This window comes from Callithrix jacchus, chromosome 2, assembly GCF_049354715.1.
Source record: "Callithrix jacchus isolate 240 chromosome 2, calJac240_pri, whole genome shotgun sequence".
Lineage (NCBI taxonomy): Eukaryota > Metazoa > Chordata > Mammalia > Primates > Cebidae > Callithrix > Callithrix jacchus.
The window spans coordinates 64,318,295-64,341,000 of NC_133503.1; the positions used below are offsets into that span (position 1 = coordinate 64,318,295).

Sequence of the window (22,706 nt, forward strand, 5' to 3'; positions counted from 1 at the left end):
GGAGTTTAGTTAGGTCCCATTTGTCTATTTTGGCTTTTGTTGTCAATGCTTTTGATGTTTTAGTCATGAAGTCCTTGCCTATGCCTATGGCCTGAATTGTTTTGTCTTGGTTTTCTTCCAGGGTTTTGATGGTGTTAGGTCTTATGTTTAAGTCTTTAATCCAACTGGAGCTAATTTTAGTGTAAGTTGTCAGGAAGGGGTCCAGTTTCTGCTTTCTAGCCAGTTTTTCCAACACCATTTATTAAACAGGGAATCCTTTCCCCATTGCTTGTTTTTGTCAGGTTTGTCAAAGATCAGATGATTGTAGATGTGTGGCGTTGCCTCCAGGGCCTCTGATCTGTTCCATTGGTCTATATCTCTGTTTTGGTACTAGTACCATGCTGTTTTAATTACTGCAGCCTTGTAGTACAGTTTGAAATCAGATAGCGTGATGCCTCCAGCTTTGTTCTTTTTGCTTAGGATTGTCTTGGCTATGTAGGCTCTTTTTTGGTTCCCTATGAAGTTTAAGGTAGTTTTCTTCAAGTAAAAATATGGAACGCTTCACAAATGTGCATGCTATCCTTGCACAGGGGCCATGCTAATCTTCTCTGTATCCTTCCAATATTACTATATGTGCTGCTGAAGCAAACACTACTCCAGTTTCGAATACCTTGTTCCTCATTTCTATTTGAGACCTCAACAGAATGGCCTTTACCGCCCATATTTCTACCAACATTCTGGTCATGAGCCTTTAAGTAATCTCTTAGATGGTTCAGACTTTCCTTACAGCTCTTCCCTCCTGAGCCCTCACCAGAATCACCCTAATGCTCCATTGATGGCAGTATAGGCTTTTTCTGGCCTGCTCCTTCCAATTTTTCCAGTCTCTATGCATTACCTAGTTCCAGAGTGGTTTCCACATTTTCTACAAGTGTTTGTTATTGTAACAGGCCACTGCTCAGTACCAATTTTCTGCTTTGGTTTCTGCTGCCATAACAGAATATCATAGACTAGTTAAATTTATAAAAAACAGAAGTGTTGTACTGGCCCGAGCATAGAAAATCAACATCAAGACAAAAGTATGCCAAATTGCAGGGTCTTTATTGCTGGCGGCCATGGAGTTCTCGCATCTCTCCAACCTGTGGCCCCGAAAGGAGGGTGTCAAGACCTTTTATACCCATAAAAATCACCTTGGGAGTGAGGGTGGGGGTGAGGGGCTCCAGACATTCCAAGGGCCAGTGGACTTTTTGACATTCTGGTTGTTACTCAAGTGATTCACAAAAGTCAAGATTAGCATTCGTTTACACATTATCTGGGTAGGGTGGCAATCACAGTCCTTAATTACTTATTCACATTTGGGTTATAGAGAGCAGTTTCAACAGAAAGCTGAGGGGTGGTTGAGATATGCAGTTTTATGGGGCTTTTTACCATGTCACAGAAGTTTATTTGGCTCACAGTTCTGGAGGCTGGGAAGTCCAAAAGCAGTATCTGGTAAGGGTCATCCAATGGCAGAAAATGGAAGACAGAAGTGAGCATAGACACAAAGGGAGGAAATTGGGTAAACTCATCCTTTTTTTTGAGACGGAGTCTCACTCTGTCACCCAGGCTGGAGTGCAGTGGTGCAATCTCGGCTCACTGTAACTTCTGCCTCCCAAGTTCAAGCGATTCTCCTGCCTTAGCCTCCAGAGTAGCTGGGATTACAGGCGCCCACCACCACACCTGGCTAATTCTTTTATTATTTTTTTTAAGTTTGATCTTATTTGTTACTCAAAAATCTTATTTCTGACTGAATTCAGACTTAGAAGTAGAAGCTCACAGAGATGGAAAGTCTGCGTCTCTTTGCAATGTGTTCCTGGCGCTTCTCTTTAGCCTCCTTCATTCTCTTGGCCAAAAGTTTAGCATATTCTGCAGCCTCTTCCTTATTGTTCTTAGTGCACTGCTTCTTCAGAGCAATATGCCGCCGTTTGTTCTGCAGGACACGTGGAGTAACAAGATGCTGAATCTGCCGGGTGCGGTGGCTCATGCCTGTAATCCTAGCACTTTGGGAGGCCAGAGTGGATCACTTGAGGTTAGGAGTTCAAGACTAGCCTGGCCATCATGGTGAAACCCCATCTTAAAAAAAGAAAAAAGAAACAAAATGCTGAATCTTGGGGTGCTTTGGTCCTAGGTTTCTTACCTTCTTTGTTTAAGGGCTTTCTTACAACATACTGGCGGACATCATCTTCTCCAGAGACATTGAAAAGTTTGCAGATTCTGCTAGCTCTTTTGGGCCCGAGGCGACGAGGCACCGTGGTATCAGTCCAGGAATATCCTTCTCTCCTTTTGTTACAATAACCAAGTTGAGAACACTCAGATTAGCATCCACAATGCAACCACAAACTGATTTTCTCTTTCTTTCTCCAGTTTTCCTTCGTCTGTAACAGGAATGCCCCTTACTCAGTAGGAGGCGGACACGGCCATGAGTCAAGATGCCCTGCTTCATGGGGAAACCTTGTTTCTCTTTCCCACCACTGATTCGGACCACATAACCCTTCCATTCTTCGCCCAGAGGGTCAGCAGCAACTTCTGTCTCCATACGTTTCTCATAAAAAGTACGAAGTTTGCATTCATCGTCCACTTCGATGAGTTTCTGGCAGCCAGTGGCTGAGAAGGAGATGTTCAGCTTCATCTTGAAGCAGCTCAATTTTTGTATTTTTAGTAGAGACAGGGTTTCACCATGTTGGCCAGGCTGATCTTGAAATCCTGACTTCAGGTGATCCTCCCACCTTGGCCTCCCAAAGTGCTGGGATTACAGGCTTGAAGTACCACACCCAGCCAACTCACCTTTTTATCAGGAATCCATTCCCATGATAACTAACCCACTTCAGCAATAATGGCATTAGTCCATTCATAGGGCTCTTGTACTAGTCACCTCTTAAAGGTTGCACCTCTCAACATCCTTACAGTGGCAATTAAATTTCAGTGAGTTTTGGAGGGGACATTTACACCACAGCAAGGGGTCAGCTAAAAAGCCCTACTTCTTGCCCTCATGGAACCTGCAGTCTTCCCTTTCATTCTGAAATCCTCAAAACTCTGGGCCAAAAAACTCTTTCACTGGGCGTGGTGCACTTTGGGAAGCCAAGGCTGGGGGATCATCTGAGGTCAGGAGTTCAAGACCAACCTGACCAACATGGAGAAACCCTGTCTCTACTAAAAATACAAAATTATCCAGATGTGATGGAGCATGCCTGCAATCCCAGCTACTCGGGAGACTAAGGCAGAGAATCGATTTTGTGGTGAGCCAATATCACACCATTGCACTTGAGCCTAGGCAAGAAGAGGAAAACTCCGCCTCATAAATAAATAAATCAAATATTTCAACATAATCTCAGTTCTTTTCAGCCAGTCTCTTGAATTGCCAAGGCCATGATTTCAACTGCCCTTTCCCTGAGTGAACTCCCATTCTTCTGACTGCCCTTGGGATAGATAAAGGTGTTTTAGCCTAGCATGTTGGTCGGGACCTGCTCATCTCTTCAGCCTCATGACCTGTAAAGCATTTATCCTAAACATCCCTATCTCCGAATGCACCTCTTCTGGTACATACTAGTTTGTCTTCCGAGATTCAGCATCACCTTCTCTGGGAAGTCTTCCCTGATTCTCCCAGGCAACGTTGGTCTGAACTTACACTCTGCTTTTCCAGGTCTGTTTCCCTACGCGGACAAGGAGACAGTGTCAATGTCTTACTCAATCTTGGCATCTCTAGCACATGGTACTTAAGAGGTGTCAATGAACGTGGAATGATCTCATTTCCCAAGTCCTATGAATCCCCTAGTGCACTGTTGGTTTGTCAGTTTCATGAATTATTTTTCACGAGAACCCCAGTCATTTTTCTAGCCCTTAATGGCAGGCAGGCCAGCTGCTTGTTTATTTGCATCTCCCAGACAGTAATCAATGTGAAGTCTGCACTGACCTCGTGGCTGCAGCCTGCCCCCTGCTGGTCAGAAGTTTTCCGGGACAGAGACAATTCAAGGCTGGAGAAACAGGGGTTCTAAATCATTTTTTGTGTCATAGACTCCATTGGCATTCCACAAAGAATAGGAATCCCTTCTCAGAATAATATATTATTTTTTGAGACAAAGCCTCACTCTGTTGCCCAGGCTGGAGTGCAGTGGTGTGTTCTTGGCTCACTGCAACCTCCACCTCCTGGGTTCAAGCAATTCTTGTGTCTCAGCCTCCTGAGTAGCTAGGATTACAGGTGTGCCACCACGCCTGGCTAATTTTTGTATTTTTAGTAGAGACAGGGTTTCACCATGTCAGCCAGGCTGGTCTCGAACTCCTGATCCCAAGTAATCTGCCAGCCTCAGTCTCCCAAAATGCTGGGATTACAGGCGTGAGCCACTGCCTGGTGGCTTCTCAGAATAACATTTTCAAGTGTGCAATATAAAGCACATAGATTACAAATGAAACCAATCATATGGAATACAGGTGACAAAATACTGAAAAACCTGTAGATATTATGTATGTGATATATATGCCCATGTAATGTGATATATGGATGTATATACACACATATGCACATTAAATAAGATCTAGCAATAGGTTTAATAGCTAATGTAATTTCCAAGTGATAAAAATATTTTGAGATCTTAGCTGGGCATGGTGGCGCACGCCTGTAGTCCCAGCTACTCGGGAGGCTGAGGCAGGAGAATTGCTTGAACCCAGGAGGCAGAGGTTGCGGTTAGCCGAGATCGCGCCATTGCACTCCAGCCTGGGTAACAAGAGCGAAACTCCGCCTCAAAAAAAAAAGTATTTTGAGATCCTTACAACAGCTGCAATGTGATATGAAATATCTGTGATTTTTATTGGTGATAGTCACAACTACTGTTAAACTGCTAGAGTTCGTTGGCTACATCCACAATGAAAGGAAATGCTTAATTTCAGTTAAAGGATAGTAAAACTAAAGACCAGCTGAGTGTGGTGGCTCATGTCTGTAATCCAAGGACTTTGGAGGCTAAGGGGGGTGGATCACCTGAGGTCAGGAGTTCAAGATCAGCCTGACCAACATGGTGAAACTCCATCTTTAAAGAAAAAATAAATAAATAAATAAAATAATAAAACTAAAGACCAACTCTTTTGCCATCCAAGTTCCAAGACACTCTGAATTCTACATATAGATCCTTTGTGGGGACAGTCTATGGACCCAAAGTTAAGGAAGCCTAAATGGTGTTTCAGAGGCATAACAGACAGATTCTTTTTAATACGGCAGAGATGGCTAGTGTCTAGGTGTCTGTGTGACCCTTGATTAATTAGTTCAAGTGGCAGTTGGGTGAGACACAGGAGGTGTGCCAGGAACACCTCTTGCAGAAGGTTTAAGTTTGACTCCCACAGTCATCACTTACCAGTGATTTGAGATTTGGCTTGACCCTTCCCCTGGCCTAGTGCCCATTTCCTCATCTATAAAATGAGAATGAGCCTGGTGTGGTGGCTCACACCTGTAATTCCAGCTGTTTGGGAGGCTGAGGCAGGAGGATTGCTTGAGGCCAGGAGTTTGAGACCAGCCTGGGCAACATAGTGTTCCCGCCTGCCCTGACCTCCATCTCCACAAAACAAGTTAGCCAGGCACCGTGGCTCAGGCCTATAATCTTACCTACTCAGGAAGCTAAGGCAGGAGGATCGCCTGAGACCATGAGTTTGAGGTTATAGTGAACCATGATCATACCACTGTATTCTACCCTAGGTGATAGGGAGACCCTGTCTCTACAAAAACAAAACAAAACTAAACAAAAACCCAATAGATAAATACATAAAATAGGAACGATGATGTCTTCCCGATTGTCAAAAGATTCAGTACATTAACAGGTGAAAATTTCTGGGGGCCAGTGAATGCTTGTTGTTAAATGAGAATGATATTAAATGCCTGTAGAGAACATGGCCCTCAACACACTCTCTCAACCAAGCATAATGTCTTTCTAAACAGAAACCTGAAGTCTGAGCTGCTGTATAACCTGGGAGGCACCTGTGTACTTGGTTGATAAGCCCTTTCTTGCTGGGCTTATGGATAAGTGTGCCCTGCTTTTCACCCCATCCAAAAGAACAACCCGAATGGCAGATAACCTTGTTATTTTATTAGAAGCATATTTACATTCTTGTATTCTTGTAGTTAACTTTCTAGAAAACCTTTTACAAAAATTTTGTATAAAGGCTGGAAACTACATAAAAATAACTTCTATGTTTCATAAAGAGAAAATATAAGTTAGTTACACTGACTCTGCTAAAACCAGACAGAGGGAAAAAAGAAAAATCAGCTCTGTCTGTCCCTTATGTAAAAAACACTAGCACAGAGCATGAGGAATACTGCCTGGGCCTCCCAGATGGGCACTGCAGGTGGCTCCCTTGTAAGGCTAGGAGACCCTGCCAGTCCCCAACCAAAAAAGCACAGGGAAGCTCTGAGGGGTCAGGCGACACTAAGCAGGGAGGCAGCAACTCCTTTAAGGGCAAAGAGGATGTGAAAGAGGCCAGGCGTGGTGGCTCACACCTGTAATCCCAGCACTTTGGGAGGCTAAGGCAGATGGATCACGAGGTCAAGAGATCGAGACCATCCTGGTCAACATGGCAAAATCCCATCTCTACCAAAAATACAAAAACTACCTGCGTGTGGTGGCACATGCCTGTAGTCTCAACTACTCAGGAGGCTGAGGCAGCAGAATTGCTTGAACCTGGGAGGCAGAGGTTGCAGTCAGCCGAGATTGCGCCATTGCACTCCAGCCTGGGCAACAAGAGCGAAACTCAGTCTCAAAAAAAAAAAAAAAAAATGACGTGAAGGATGAGCCACAAGGGGAATAATGAGACTTTCACCTGAACCATGACTGGCATTTCACCTAATACTTTCTCACACGCCAAACTACAAACAAAAATACTATAAGCAAAGCCCAAAGCAGCCCTGTCTGATGGTTCCCAATGCTGACCTGGCCTGGTAGAACTGGGTCTGTGTTCTGCAGTTACACTGCAGCTAGTTCCTGTTTCCCCAGCACCTGTGCACCAAAGAGAATAAAAGGAGAGGACTGTTGGACTTGTCTCATTTGTGAGAGACCTGAAAAACATCCCATCTGGGTCAAATTCTGCAGCAGGCAAGATAAATGCTCACTAACTTGAGAACCACTGCCTTACCTAGCTCCAAGAGGATCTTTCCTAAGATTTGGGCAGTCCCCTTTTCCTGTTGAAGGGCTGCTCCTCCCTTCCCAAGCATCCAGTTATAACCAATGTTGAGAGAATTTCCAGGAAATTGCTTTAGAAAGACAGAGTACCGGGCGCAGTGGCGCGTGCCTGTAGTCCGAGCTACTCGGGAGGCTGAGGTGGGAGGATAGCTTGAGCCCAGGAGTTCTGGGCTGTAGTGCGCTATGCTGATCAGGTGTCCGCACTAAGTTCAGCATCAGTATGGTGACCTCCAGGGAACGGGGTACCACCAGGCTGCCTAAGGAGAGGTGAACCGACCCAGGTCAGAAATGGAGCAGGTCAAAACTCCTGTGCTGATCAGTAGTGGGATCGCGCCTGTGAATAGCTACTGCACTCCAGTCTGGGCAACACAGCGAGACCCTGACTCAATTAAAAAAGGGCTGGGCGCGGTGGCTCAAGCCTGTAATCCCAGCACTTTGGGAGGCCGAGGAGGGTGGAGCACAAGGTCAAGAGATCGAGACCATCCTGGTCAACATGGTGAAACCCCGTCTCTACTAAAAATACAAAAATTAGCTGGGCACGGTGGTGCGTGCCTGTAATCCCAGCTACTCGGGAGGCTGAGGCAGGAGAATTGCCTGAACCCAGTGGCATGTGCCTGTAGTCTGAGCTACTCGGGAGGCTGAGGTGGGAGGATAGTTTGGCAGGCGGAGGTTGCGGTGAGCCGAGATCGTGCCATTGCACTCCAGCCTGGGTAACAAGAGTGAAACTCCATCTCAAAAAAAAAAAAAAAGAAAAAGACAGAGTATATGGAACCTTAACCGAGCTGGGCACAGTGGCATGTGCCTGTCGTTCCAGCTACTCTTGAGGGTTAAGTGGGGGGATTCACTTGAACCAGGAGTTTGAGACCAGCTTGGGCAACATATGAGAGACCCTTTCTTGCTCTGTCACCCAGGCTGGAGTAAAGTGGAGCAATCTTGGCTCATTGCAACCTCTGCCTCCCGGGTTCAAGTGATTCTCCTGCCTCAGCCTCCCAAGTATCTGGGATAACAGGCATGCACCACCATGACTGGCTAATTTGAGATTTTGCCATGTTGGCCAGACTAGTCTCGAACTCCTGATCTCAGGTTAACCACCAATTCTTTTATTTTATTAAAAATAAAAGAATCATAAACCTGTGGGAGTGAAGGTGGAAAAAGTCCTCTCACCCAAATCCTTACCAATTTTTTTGTTTTTGTTTATGTTTTTTAAAAGAAGATATCTTCCTGGAGAAGCCATATATTTTATAGCTATTTCAATGAAACAACTAGAAATCAGGGTGAAAAAAGGTTTTCTTTGTAAATAAACCTGCATATATTTGAACATTTGCTTTTATTGAGTTATATACAGTGCTGCCATGGGATCGCAATCTGGGAGAAGCCAACTGAGAAGCGAAGGCCCAGGGGTCTATCTGAGGTACAGAACCTGTGCTTCTGCCAGGTTCCTGGGGCAGGGGGCATTCCATTTCTCCCTGATGCTTTTTCTTCCTGAAGGTAAGTCCAAGAGACTGCCAGCCCAGGTCTGAAATGCAAGGTGGGAGTCCTGTACATGGTGGGGCGGGGATGGGGCAGAGGAAACAGCCCTCCTGTTTCACCTGCAGACAGGGTGGGCAAGAGTACTCTGGAGCAGACAGGGTTGTGGAAGCCTTGTGTGCTGAGGAATTAGTCCCTGAACACAGGAGCCTGTGTGGGACCAGCATGAGTCGAAGCCTGGCAGTACAGCCTGTGCTGCTCTGTGCCTCTGGTGCCAACACCCCGCACGCACCACACCAACTGCTCCACCTAACACACTCAGTGGCACAGGCTCAGGCAGCAAATGTGTTCCAATCCACCTGGGCAGAAGAGGCCAGGCCAGCAGACCAAGTCCTGTGTGTGTTCGTGCGTTCACACGTGTGTGCAGGAAGAGGGACGTGAGATGGCATGAAACCCTCAAGAAGCAGAATAAACATTTCAGCCTCCCTCTTTCCCCGGTCCCCACCTCCCACATAGACATGGCCTTATCTTAAGTGGAAAGCAAACTGGGAGAACAGGATGAATGAGGCCATCTCCTGAGCAGCCAGCTGCAGGCTGGGCTCCACCGGGAACACAAATGGCTCAATGATTCCGTGACTCTTCTGGGAATGACTGAAAAACCACCAAGAATTACGGTCAGATGAGCCCATGGAGTTTTCATCAGCAGTGCTTTGTGCCCAGAGAGAGCAAAACTGGTATTTTGGCAAACAGAAAAGACTTGAGGCGACAGAACACCCATTCCTCCTGGACCCTGACCCCAACAGCCCCATCCCTTCCAGCTTGAAGGGATCTGGGGCTCAAGGAGAACATACATTAGGGTCAGGGGACACATAATAACACCTCGCCCTTCACAGGTGAGTGAGAAGTCAGGAATGCCGGGGAGGGTCTGCCGGGCACAGCTGGGGTGGCACAGGGCGAGGGGCTGGATTTGAGCTGGCACAGATGCAAGAGGGAAAAGAGGTCCTGAGTTACTTGTTCACAGAGAATGAAGGAGAAGGCCCTGGGGCCCCCCCAGGCTGCCAGCCACAGCCCTGGGCGGTTGTTAAGAAGCATCTGCAGAACTGTAGGGGAAGAACTTGGTGGCCTTGCTTGGGGTGGTGGGGTTTGGGCACTCTGACTCCTCGCTTAGCTTGAAGAACATCTCCTGCTCCCGCTTCTTCTGGTTCAGATCCTCTTCCAGAGCCTAGGGAAGAGAGAGGAGGGTGGTGCTTGGTCAGATCTGCAGGCCATACATGGGTCTCCCACTCACAGGACCCCCACTGACATGGTCTTCTCTGGAAAGTTCCCTCCCAGGCCTCAGTACTTGGGAAACTAGGTCTTCCCTCTTTCCTATCCTAGAGCTCCTCTCCCAGGAGGTAAGCACACCTCCTGCCACTGCTACTCAGAAGCTCCCTGTGGACCGAAGAAGGGTACAGTTGGTGGAAATGCCAATCTAGATGGAGCAGGGAAGAAAAAAGCAGATGCAAATCCTCAGGCAAGAAAACAGCCAAATGACTGGAGAAAAACCCAAGGGGGAAGACGGAGAGAGATTTAGCAGGAAGGAAGCAGAGATGTCAGAGGCTTTTTGTTTTTTTTTTTAAATACACATGCCTTTGCCCAACCCCAGAGGTTCTGATTTTGAAGACTGTGGTGGGACCAAGGGTTTCTGTACTGTACAAACTCTTCAGGTAACTTGGAGGAGAGCTCTAGCTGAAAAGCACTGTGGGAGGTTCCCTTGGGCCCAAGCAAGCTTATCTAGACAAGTTGGATCCTGCTAGAAAGATTTTTATTTGGGCGGGGTGCGGTGGCTCACACCTATAATCCCAGCACTTTGGGAGGCCGAGGCAGGTGGATCACGAGGTCAAGAGATCAAGACCATCCTAGTCAACAAGGTGAAACCCCATCTCTACTAAAAATACAAAAATTAGCTGGGCATGGTGGTGCATGCCTGTAGTCCCAGCTACTCGGGAGGCTGAGGCAGGAGAATTGCCTGAACCCAGGAGGTGGAGGTTGCGGTGAGCCGAGATCATGCCATAGCACTCCAGTCTGGGTAACAACAGCGAAACTCTGTCTCAAAAAAAAAAAAAAAAAGTTTTTTATTTTCCTTTCGAGACAGTCTAGATCTGTGGCCCAGGCTGGAGTGCAACTTCACTGTCCCAGGTTCAAGCGATTCTCCTGCCTCAGCCTCTCCGGTAGCTGGGATTACAGGCGACTGCCACCATGCCTGGCTAATTTTTCCATTTTAAGTAGAGATGGGGTTTCACCATGTTGGTCAAGCTGGTCTTAAACTCCTGACCTAGGTGATCCGCCCACCTCGGTCTCCCAAAGTGCTAGGATTACAGGCATGAGCCACTGCAGCCGGCCCTGAAAGAGTTTTTTTTTCTTTTTGAGACGCATCGCATAGCTCTTGTTACCCAGGCTGGAGTGCAATGCAAAGAACATGGGCTTGACAGTGAGACAATGTTGCCAGAACTCCAGAATTTTTTTTTTTGAGGTGGAGTCTTGCTTTGTCTCCCAGGCTGGAGTGTAGTGGTGCAATTTCAGCTCACTGCAACCTCTACCTCCCTGGTTCAAGCAATTCCCCTGCCTCAGCCTCCCAAGCAGCTGGGATTACAGATGCACACCACCACACCCAGCTGATTTTTTTGTATTTTTAATAGAGACAAGGTTTTATCATGTTGGCAGACTGGTCTTGAACTCATGACCTCAGGCAATCCACTCACCTCGGCCTCCCAAAGTGCTGGGATTGTAGGTGTGAGCCACTACACCCAGCCCAGGATTTTCTAAAGAAACTGGAAATCAAGGTTTTAATGTAAAATCTCCTTATATACTTAAATGTGGACATCTTTATTTTATTTTATTTTTTATTGCATTTAGGTTTGGGGGTACATGTGAAGAACATGCAAGATAGTTGCATAGGTACACACTTGGCAGTGTGATTTGCTGCCTTCCTCCCCTTCACCTGTATCTGGCATTTCTCCCCATGTTATCTCTCCCCAACTCCCCACCCCCTGCTGTCCCTCCCCTATTCCCCCCAACAGACCCCAGTGTGTAGTGCTCCCCTCCCTGTGTCCATGTATTCTCATTGTTCAACATCCGCCTATGAGTGAGAACATGCGGTATTTCATTTTCTGTTTTTGTGTCATTTTGCTGAAAATGATGGTCTCCAGGTTCATCCATTGGACATCTTTAAAAAAATTTACAAGCCGGGCGTGGTAGCTCATGCCTGTAATCCCAACACTTTGGGAGGACAAGGCAGGTGGAACACCTGAGGTTAGGAGTTCAAGTCCAGCCAGGCCAACATGGTGAAACCCCATCTCTACTAAAAATAGAAAAATTAGCCAGGCCTGGTGGTGTGTGCCTGTAATTTTAGCTACTCAAGAGGCTGATGCAGGAAAATCACTCGAGGGGAGGCAGAAGTTGGAGTGAGCTGAGATCATGCCACTGCACTCCAGCCTGGGTGACAGAGCAAGACTCTGTCGCAAAAAAAAAAAAAAAAAAGGTACATCATGATGTTGGCCAAACATACCATGTCTGTAAGCCAATTCCAGCACATAGGCTATGAGTTTGGGATCTCAGCTCTAGGAATACCAACATTTAGCAGAGTGGTTTAGTAACTTGCCCAAGTCTCACAACTAGTTAGGACTTTATCCCACCCGTGTGACTCCGAAGCCTGGGCTGTTTAAGCACTATTCTGTCTACCCACCACATATATTTCTCAATACAACCTTCTAAGGCCAGAGTCAGTGATCTTTTTTCTGTTATGTGACAGAAAGTAAACATTTTTGGCTTTGCAAGACATATTTGGTCTCTGTCGTGACTACTCAACTGCCACCATAGCACAAAATCAGCCATAGACAATCTGTAAATGAATGAGCATGGCTGTGTTCCAATAAAACTTTATTTACAAATATAGGTGGTGGGCCAGATTAGGCCATTGGCAGTAGATTGTTAACACCTACTTTAAGGAAATAAGTATTGTCTACACTTTACAGCCCGAAAAACCAGGATTCAGGAGGAGGGAAGATTTGACTTGTTTGAGGCCACATTCTGTATTAACACTGACCCAAGCAACACTTTATTGACTCTGCCAGATATTTTGTATTTACTTGAAATACATCTGAATTTTTCTAAAAATACTCCACAATGTACAATCACCTCCCCTGCCTCCATACAAGGCAGGGGGTTTACAGGCTACTGACATAATGCAAGAATGTAAAAGACCATTTATTCTCAAATGAAAATCATCACCTCTGGGTCATTGTTCCAGCAGAAACCCAAGCAGCTAATGACAGAAGAATTCTATAAAGAATTCTGCAGAGGCAGCCCCCATAGGCAAAGTCCAAATGCACACTTGCGGTACCTCCCCTGAGCCCAGGCCCCTCTTTGAAACAATGAGATGTAAGGCAACAGCTAGAGGCGATGTGATCATTCATTTCCAGACTCTCTGAGGACGTGCCACAGGTATAGATCCCCCAGGTAAGAGAACCAGGTGAACGTTTCTTTCCGGATTGCAGAACCAACCTATGTCAGCAGGAATATTATTGATTTGAGTATCGAGTATTGAAAGTCCCAGCAGACCATGGTTACAGAAACTGATGAGCATGGGCCTGTTAACAAGAAGTCTGGGACCTTGGCCAGCTTCCAGCCAGAAAGCTCCATTAGCGCGGGGAGGGAGACCTCAATTCAAGGACTTCCAAGGCCATTACACAGCTGAGATGGGCAGCTGCCTCCTGTTCAGACCACAGTTCCAGTAAGCAGAACTGATGTAACATGGCAGAACAAACCTCACAAACCTCAGGACTTCAGGACCCAGGGGCATGAGATTAGGGGTAATTTGGGCAGCTCTCTCCTCAGAGAGTTTAGGGGAATGGAAGGGAATGAGTATGTCCTTGGCCTGTACTATGTGCTGGCAACTTTTGGCATAACATTGCAGTCTCGATCGCTTCACCATACAAACAACCACACTGAGGCCCCATGTTTGTTTTTTTTCTTTGAGGCAGAGTCTTGGTTTGTCGCCTAGGCTGGAGTGCAGAGATGTGACCTTGGCTCACTGCAACCTCTGCCTCCTGAGTTCAAGCGATTCTCCTGCCTCAGCCTCCCTAGCTGGGATTACAGGTATGTACCACTGTGCCGGGTTAAATTTATGTGTCAACTTGGCAAGGCCATGGTATCCACCTGTCTGGTCAAACACCAGACTAGATATCACTATAAAGGTATTTTCTAGATGTGAAAATACATTTAAATAGGTAAACTCTGAGTATTACCCTTCATCATGAGGGTGGGCCTCTTCAATCAGTTGAAGGCCTTGAGAGAAAAGAAGAAAGAAGGAATTCTGCCTTTAGACAGCAACAACCACCTGGTCTCCAGCCTGCTGACCTGTCCTGCAGATTTCAGACTCAGCCCCCACAATTGTGTGAGCCAATTCCTTAAAATAAATAAAGGCTAATACAGGTCCAGAGTGGGGAAGATAGACGGCTTGCCTAAGATCCCAAAGCTGGTGAACTGCAAGAACATCTGGAGTGCCAGCTAGAGAGGAAATGGACAAATTCCCTCCACCTCCGATACTATCCTAGTCCAAGCTGCCATCATTTCTCACCAAGGTTATCACGATAGTTTCCTTACTGGTCTCTCTGCTTCCACTCTTGACCCCTGAGGGCAACCAGCGGGATCCTCTTCAAAACATGAGTCAGTGTTGGGCATGGTGGCTCATGCCTGTAATCCCAGCACTTTGGGAGGCTGAGGTGGGCGGATCATGAGGTCAGGAGTTTGAGACCAGCCTGACCAATATGGTGAAACCCCATCTCTTCTAAAAATACAAAAATTAGCCGGTGTGGTGGCGAATGCCTGTAATCCCAGGTACTTGGGAGGCTGAGGCAGGAGAATTGCTTGAACCTAGGAGGCGGAGGTTGCAGTGAGCCAAGATTGCGCCACTGCACTGCAGCCTGGGTGATAGAACGAGACTCAGTCTCAAACGAAAACAAAAACAAAACCATGAGTCAGACTACTCTGTCCTGCTCAGAACCCTCCAGTAGCTCCACCTCCCTGACTTTAGCTCCTATTACCTCCCAACTGCCACTCTCTCTGGCTGCAGGGGCCTCCTTGTTTCATAAGCAAAGCATCCGGGCCTTTGCAGTTGCTCTTCCCTGTGCTGGGAATGTCCCCCTGAGACCCCCCACAGCTGCACAGCTCCCTCCCTCAGGTCCTTCAGATCTTTGCTCAGATGTCATCTTCTTAGACATCTTCCTGCCACACTGTCTGAAGCAGCCCAGCTTTGTGACCCTGCATGCTGTTTCCCTCCCCGCTTCTTGGCCTCTCACTAGGTCAGTCCTTCCTGAGAGCATGGACTTGTCCCTTTTGTTTAGTGTAGTGTCTCTAGAGCCCGAAACAGTGTAGGGCACTTAGTAGGTGCTCAAGAAATATGTGTTGCATTAATACACAAATGAATGAATGATCAAGCTAACGACAACACCCGAATGCAATCCCACGTGATAAGCACCATGACAGGGGCAGGGACAGGGAGTTGCTGGAGCCCAGAAGAGACACCACACAGCCTCCGTGGGGGAGACCTGAATAATGAAGACAAACAGAAGATGGCCAAGCAAGGCTGCTGGGTAGAGGATTCCTGGCAAGGGGAAGAGGCTGGGCAAAAGCCCAGCAGGGAACAAGGGAAGTGCATATGGTATGGAGATCTCTTTGGGTACTGAAATCTGTTCAGAGCACAAGTGGGGGATGAGACTCACAGGAGATAAGGCAAGAAGAGTGGTTCTCAAAGTGTGGTCCATGAACCCCTAGGGGCCCCAAAACCCTTTCTCGGGGTAGGGGAGGGGCAGCAAGTTCTAGTTTCCTATTAATATACACAGTTTGTCTTTTCACTGTTTTGATATTCATGCTAATGGTACTAAAGCAATGATGGGTAAAACTTCTAGAGCTTCTGGAGGATTAAGACGATGGCACCAAACTGAAGAGGTATTCTTCACCACTGTGCACTCGCAGTATTTATTTATTTTTATCTTTTTTTTTTTGAGATGGAGTTTCACTCTTTCACCCAGGCTGGAGTGAAGTGGCATGATCTGGCTCACTGTAACCTCTGTCCCCCACCGCCCCAGGTTCGAGCAATTCTTCTGCCTCAGCCTCATGAATAGCTAGGATTACAGGCACCTGCCACCATGCCTGGCTAATTTTTGTATTTTTAGTAGAGACTGTTTCGCCATATTGGCCAGGCTGGTCTCCAACTCCTGACCTCAGGTGATCCACCCACCTCAGCCTCCCAAAGTGCTGGGATTACAGGCGTGAGCTGCCAAGCCAGTCCCACTCACAATATTTTAGAAAGTTTTTCAGTTAAAACAATAAAGCCAATTGCACTTAAGATCACCTTGATGGTGCAATACAAATGGTTCATTTTATTAAATCCTGACCTTCAATGTCACGGCCCTTTAACGTCCTGTGTGAGGAAATGGAAACCATGCATAAGGCATGTCTGCTGCCCATCAAAGCATGATGGCTGTCTAGAGATTTTGTTCTTTGCAATTGTCTTAAGTTGTGAGCTGAACTAGCCACTTATTCTACAGAATATCTTTTTTTTTTTTTTTGTAGAGACAGGGTTTACACCACGTTGGCCAGGCTGGTCTTGAACTCCTGACCTTAGGTGATCCACCCGCCTCGGCCTCCCAAAGTGCTGGGATTACAGGAATGAGCACTGTGCCCAGCCTAGAATATAATTTTTATTTATTTTTTATTTTATTTTATTTTTTTTTTGAGACAGAGTTTCGCTCTTGTTACCCAGGCTGGAGTGCAATGGTGTGATCTCGGCTCACTGCAACCTCCACCTCCTGGGTTCAGGCGATTCTCCTGCCTCAGCCTCCTGAGTAGCTGGGATTACAGGCATGCGCCACTATGCCCAGCTAATTTTTTGTATTTTTAGTAGAGACGGGGTTTCACCATGTTGACCAGGGTGGTCTCGATCTCTTGACCTAGTGATCCAGCCGCCTTGGCCTCCCAAAGTGCTGTGATTACAGGCGTGAGCCACCATGCCCGGGCCAAATATCATTTTTATTAAAAAAAAGTAACTGACAACCAGGGGCATGTGTCTACAGTTCCAGCTGCTTGGGAGGCTGAGACAGGAGAACTGCTTGAGCCCAGGGCAACATAGCAAGATCATATTAAAAAAAAACTGACACATGTGAGTCTTTAGCAAACACGTTCTTGAAAATGAACAAATTGTGCGGATCACTTCAAGGAAAACAACCAAGGATATTTATTGCTAATGACAAAATTTGAACATTCAAGCAAAAATTAGAACTTTGGAAAACCTGTGTCCACCAGCCTGAACTTGACAGTTTCTCAATTTTCTTTTTTCTGACAGGGTCTCAATCTGTTACCCAGGCTAGAGTGCAATCGTGCAATCATGGCTCACTGTAGCCTTGACTTCCTGGCCTCATGTGATCCTCCCATCTCAGGCTCCAGAGTATCTGCGACCATAGGCATGTGCCACTGTGCCTGGCTAATTTTTGTATTTTGTGTAGAGATGAGATTTCACTATGTTGCCCAGTCTGGTCTCGAACTCCTGAGCTCACTCCTGTAATCTCAGAACTTTGGGAGTGGTAGCCAGCACTTGTAATCCCAGCTACTCATAAGGCTGAGGCAGGAGAATTGCTTGAACTGGGAGGTGGAGGTTGCAGTGAGCCGAGATCGCGCCACTGCACTCCAGCCTCAGGCGACAGAGTGTAACTCTGTCTCTAAATAAAAAATAAAATAAATAAAATAAGGAAATCAACAGATGAGTCAGGAGGGACGTTGCAGAGGGGCCAGTGACAGAGAAGAAACCCAGCAGAAGGTGGCCCTGAGAGGACAAGACAGGCAAGGAAGAGAGTGACTGAGGGCATTGACCGCCACCAGGAGGTCAAGTCCAGCAAATCGTAACCATGGGAGTCGGCCACCAGGATGCTGTTATTGACCTTGCCAGGAGCGGCTGCAGTGGGCCGTGAAAGAAATTTCTCAGTGGGCTGAGGAAGATATTGCGACAGGGTAATGGGCTGCTCAAAATGCTTTGCAAAGAAGGAGAGAGAGTGACAGGGCAGTAAAGAAAGATGCAGGACTGAGTGAGGGCGTGGGTTTTCAAGGTGAAAGTATGGCAGGCGCAATTCAAAAGTGACCCCTGTGACTCACTCTCGTATAACTCCCCACTCATCTGAGTGTGGGTGGAACCTCTGAATGTAATATCATTTCTGCAAGCAGGGAAACTACCCCATGAGCCTGATTTAATCACATGAGCCTTTTAAAAGAGTTTTCTTTGGCTGGTGGCAGAAGGGGACATCAGAGACATTCAAAGCACGAGAAGGTCTGAATGCATATTTGCTATTTGCAGGTGGAGGAGGCCACATGATAAGGAATGCCAGTGGCCTCTAGGAAAGAAAGTAACCCCTGTCTGAAGCCAGCAAGGAAACAGGGACCTCAGATCTACAGCCACAAGGAACTGGATTCTGTGGAAAGCTGAATGGGTTTGGAAGTGATTCTTCCCCAGAAACTTTAGCTAAGAGCCAGCCATGCTGACAACTTTGACTGCAGTCTGGTGAGTCCCTGAGCAGAGAACCCAGGCAAGCCCACCCAGACTCGTGACTGCCATCACTGGAAGAGAGTAAATGGACGTTGGCTGAAGCTGCTGAGTATGTGGCAGTTCATCACACAGCAACAGGAAACTAAACTGGCAAGGAGTCCATCTGGTGCTGGGTTCTGACCTCTCAGAATAACCTCCTCTTAAGAGAAAATCCCCATAGGCTGGGCTTTGGCCTGGCAGCATGGCTGCTTCGACTCACTGCAGCATCCTCTGTGGACACTACATGGCAGGAGTCCTTTGGTCCGTGAGAGGGAGCCAAGCAAGAGGATGCCCTTCCATGGGTGGAAGCTGCGGGGCATTCATCCACAAAGGGTTAGAAAGTTCCCCCGTCTCTCAGGCTGGAGATCCATTTTATGGTGCCACAAAGCAAGAGCCCACCAAAACAAGGAGACCTAACATGTTCTGGCCAGAGGCCTGTGCACGGCACGAGCAGAGTCCGGGACTGAGCCCACCAGCCGAGACATGGTTACCTTCTTGCGCGGCCGAAGCTTGTCCCGCCATTCCTTCAGGTTCTGGTTATGGCTCTCGTCCAGGGCCTTCAGCTTCTGGGTCTCATGCTCTACCAGGAGGTGGCATTTTTCATTCTGGAACAAATTCCAGGCAAAACAGGTGAGAAATTAGAAAAAGACACAGGCCCTAAAGACTGAGACACACTTCACACTGTGGCCACAAGGGCACCAGCATCGTTCATTTATTACTTCTTCTTGACTATAAACCCCATTTATTCAACCTCTATATGTATGTTACATGCACCAAGAGGTGCCTGGAGGAATAGTCTAGAATATGTTAACAGTTCTTATTAACTCTATGGTGGGGATGTGTGGTAATTTGCAACTTTTTTTTTTTTTTGAGACTGGATCTCACTTTGTCACCCAGGCTGGAGTGCAGTGGCATGATCTTGGCTCACTGGAACCTCCATCTCCTGGGCTTAAGTGATTCTCCTGCCTCAGCCTACCGAGTAGCTGGGATTACAGGTGCCTGCCACCACACCTGGCTAATTTTTGTATTTTTAGTAGAGATGGGGTTTCACCATCTCTTGGTCAAGCTGCTTTCTAACTCCTGACCTCAAGTAATCCACCTGCCTCCCAAAGTGCTAGGATTACAGGTGTGAGCCACCACGCCTGGCCTGGAAAGTGCCTTTATCCAGATACCACTACCCTACTGGGGTTGGAAAATTGGAGACTTTCATTTTGGGTTGCATGCTAGAGGCTTGCGGGAGTTTAGAGTTCGGCTGAGTGAGAAGTAATAATCACAGCAGCGCTGAGTTCCTGTGGCGTGCTGGGAGCTGTGCTCGGCACTTCATATGGGCTCTTAGTGCTCACAGAAACCCAAGGCAGGGATAGGAAAACAGATGCGGAAGGTGAGTGGCTTGGCCAAAAGTCCCACCGTGGTAAGCAGCAGAACCCTGCCGGGCAGGCATCAACACCTGGAATGTTTCCTCCACGCCTCCCTGCCTCTCCAGAAACTGCTCGATGGGTCCAACAGTCCGAGTAATTTCCTGAGGTTCATGTCGGGCCCCATCCCCACAAGGGGGCTTCAAATGCCAGCTCCTGGGGCTAGGAAGCTTGAAGAGGTCAGGAATTATGACAGGAAAGCAGCCCATAAGGGGTTCGGCCACACCCCAACTGCCTTTGCCCAAAACAGCGATGACTCAGAAGCCGTGCCGCAGCCCACTGCCGGCTTCAGCATCGCTGCAGTCACAAGTCCTCGCCCCAGTCCTGCACAGCGGGAATGGGCATCCCCACCCCACATCCGTGTTAGAGGTGTGGGAGCTATGGCTTGGGAGGGCCTTATGATTTGCCCAACCTCAAAAGCCTGAGAGCAGCATGGCAGGATTGCAACCCGCCCACCCTGGGCTTCGCTGATGAAGATCCTTCCCTGCTGTGGAGTTTCTGGCCCCCTGAGAGCTGATGGCCTTGGGGAAACCGAGGCAGCTGGGGGCGGGGGCAGGCAGGGCAGTACCTGCAGCTGCTGCAGCTCGCTCACGTTGCTCTCACACTGGGCCAGCATGTCCCGCATCTGGTTCTCGTGTTTCTGCTGTTGCTGCAGCCGCTCTGACTTCTGCCTCTTCTCCTCCTGCTGGGAGAACTGCACCAGAGAGAGGGTGGGTGCCTCAGGGGGCCAGGGCCAGGGCCTGGCTGGTTGGGTAGGTAGCCCACCTCAGCCCTGGCCCAGGGAGACCCTTCAGGGGACTGGTCTGTGCCCAGCCCCAGTACCCGGCACCACCCCAGGCAGTGCCCGTGTTAAGGTAAGTCCTCACCCTAAGCTGAGATCCAGCCCTGCTCTCAAGGAGCTCCCAGGATGGTGGGGACGTGACACTGTAATGTTACATATGCCAGGAAAGTGTGTGTGCCAGGCAGGAATCACAGGGCCCATGTGCCCAAGCCACACGGCAACACAGGATGTGGGGAAGATGCCCAGATAAAAGCATGGGAGTGTGGAAGGGAACAACGCAGGACAATCTGCAGCACAGCACCACGCTCCCGCCTCTGTCCACACACAGAGGTGAATTTACCATGAGGCTGATGAAGCTTCCAGGGCACACCTGGTGACTCACACAACCCCTCCCCCCGCCCCGCCCCACCGCCAAGACCTTATGGTGGGAGGGTCAAGGTGTATCTTTCTTTTTTTTTGAGATGGCGTCTTGCTCTGTCACCCAGGCTGGAGTGCAATGGTGCGAACTTGGCTCGCTGCAACCTCCCAAGCAATTCTCCTGCCTCAGCCTCCTAAGCAGCTAGGATTACAAGCATGCGCCACCATACCAGCTAATCTTTGTATTTAGTAGAGACAGGGCTTCACCATATTGGCAGGGATGGTCTCGAACTCCTGATCTGCCCGCCTCGGCCTCCCAAAGTGCTGGGATTACAGGAGTGAGCCACCATGTGTGGCCTTTTTATTTTGAGATGGAGTCTCGCTTTGTTGCCCGGCTGGAGTGCAATGGCGAGATCTCAGTTCACTGCAACCTCCGCTTCCCAGGCTCAAGCGATCCTCCCACCTCAGCCTTCCAAGTAGCCAGCATGCCTGGCTAATTATTTTTAAAATTATTTTTTGTAGAGACGGGGTTTTGCTATGTTGCTCAGGCTGCTCTCAAACTCCTGGGCTCAAGTGACCCACCTGCCTTGGCCTCTCAAAATGTTGAGATTATAGACGTGAGCCTGTAATCACGCCCAGCCTGTATCTTGTTTCATATTCTCCCAAATCATATAAAGCCCAGGCCCCGCCAAACCTGGCCCTGCCTGCACCCCAGCACACCCGCAGACCCGCACACCGGCTCCCACCTGCTTGATCTTCTCACGCTGCTCAGCCGCGCTGCCTGCACCGTTGATGTGGAGGCTCTTCTTATACATGGCCATGCGAGTCTTGCCCTCACTCCTCTGAATCTTGGGCAGCCGCGCCTTTTCCTGCTGCTGCCGCACCTTCAGCTGCTCTATCATGCGCTGGTTGTAGCGCTGCATCTGCTCCAGCTCCTGGGGTGGGGGGTGGGTGCGGCACTGAGGTCAGCTGCACTCTGCCCTCAAGAGTGTGGTCAGAGGCTAAAGGCCCCCACACTCCATTTGGGGGCCCAGGACCAACGAAGCCCACAATGTTCAGTGAAGCAAAGTTTGTTATTTTACTTTTTTTTTTTTTTTTTTTTTAAAGACAGGGTTTTACCATGTTGGTCAGGCTGATCTTGAACTCCTTACCTCAGGTGATCTGCCCGCCTTGGCCTCCAAAGTGCTTGGATTACAGGCGTGAGCCACCATGCCTGGCCTGTTATTTTACTTCTACAGCTAGTAACATTTTTTTTTCTCACTTTAAAAATTCTTGTTAATATTTTGGATTCTTATCTTCTAGATGCCTTCTCATCTAATCAATGGTGGCATGCCATCATTAGCTAGTATCGCAAAGCAAAATGTACACTAAAAGGGATGGTTCATCATTAGTGACGGCAGATGTGAATTTATATTGTAAAAAAAACTTGATACATTTAAATTTTTTTCCTTCCCCTAACACCTATTTCAAAGCTCAGCATGGGCATCACCTCCTCCAAGAAGCCTTCCCTGATTTCCTCACCTGGTTGGGTAGCCTTATTCTGAACTCCCATGGCCCTATGCTGACTCCCATCACTGCACTCAGATAAGAAACTGGAATTGTCCACAGCTGCTGTGCATCCAGACCTTGGTCTGTCCGTCACTGTCCCACTATGGAGGCTGAACTGAGACAGACAACTCCCACAGGAGAGGGTGCTTGGCCGCACAGAGCAGGGCTCTCACCTGGGGAGTTCAGGGAAGGCTTCCCAGTAGAGGTAGTGTTTAAGTGGAGATCTACAAGTATTCTGAGGGGATACACAAGAAAGAGAAAAACAAAGAGGAAATGCAAAGGGAAGACAAGGAGGGAAAGAGAAAAAAGAGCAAAGGCAGACATACCCCGGGCAGGTGCGGTGGCTCATGCCTGTA

General features: G+C 48.0%; 1 protein-coding gene, 1 non-coding gene and 1 pseudogene across 3 annotated transcripts in view; all 3 read right to left on the reverse strand.

Moving 5' to 3' along the window:
- Positions 1-524: 524 nt before the first annotated feature.
- Positions 525-631, reverse strand: LOC118151822 (U6 spliceosomal RNA). The gene has a single exon (XR_004740228.1). It is a non-coding gene; the product is annotated as a U6 spliceosomal RNA (small nuclear RNA).
- Positions 632-1,630: 999 nt separating this feature from the next.
- On the reverse strand, positions 1,631-2,786 carry LOC100401944 (small ribosomal subunit protein eS6-like; annotated as a pseudogene).
- A 5,693-nt stretch (positions 2,787-8,479) lies between these two features.
- The window catches only part of STK10 (serine/threonine kinase 10), a 178,441-nt gene continuing 164,214 nt past the window's right edge, over positions 8,480-22,706 (reverse strand). For both annotated transcript variants that reach the window (XM_035290516.3, XM_008990872.4), the window contains 4 exons: positions 21,549-21,737; positions 20,233-20,358; positions 18,741-18,854; positions 8,480-9,858 (listed from right to left, as the gene is read on the reverse strand). In XM_035290516.3, the coding sequence (XP_035146407.2) occupies positions 9,718-9,858; positions 18,741-18,854; positions 20,233-20,358; positions 21,549-21,737 (570 nt within the window). In that variant the 3' untranslated portion in view covers positions 8,480-9,717. The remainder of the gene's footprint in view (positions 9,859-18,740; positions 18,855-20,232; positions 20,359-21,548; positions 21,738-22,706) is intronic.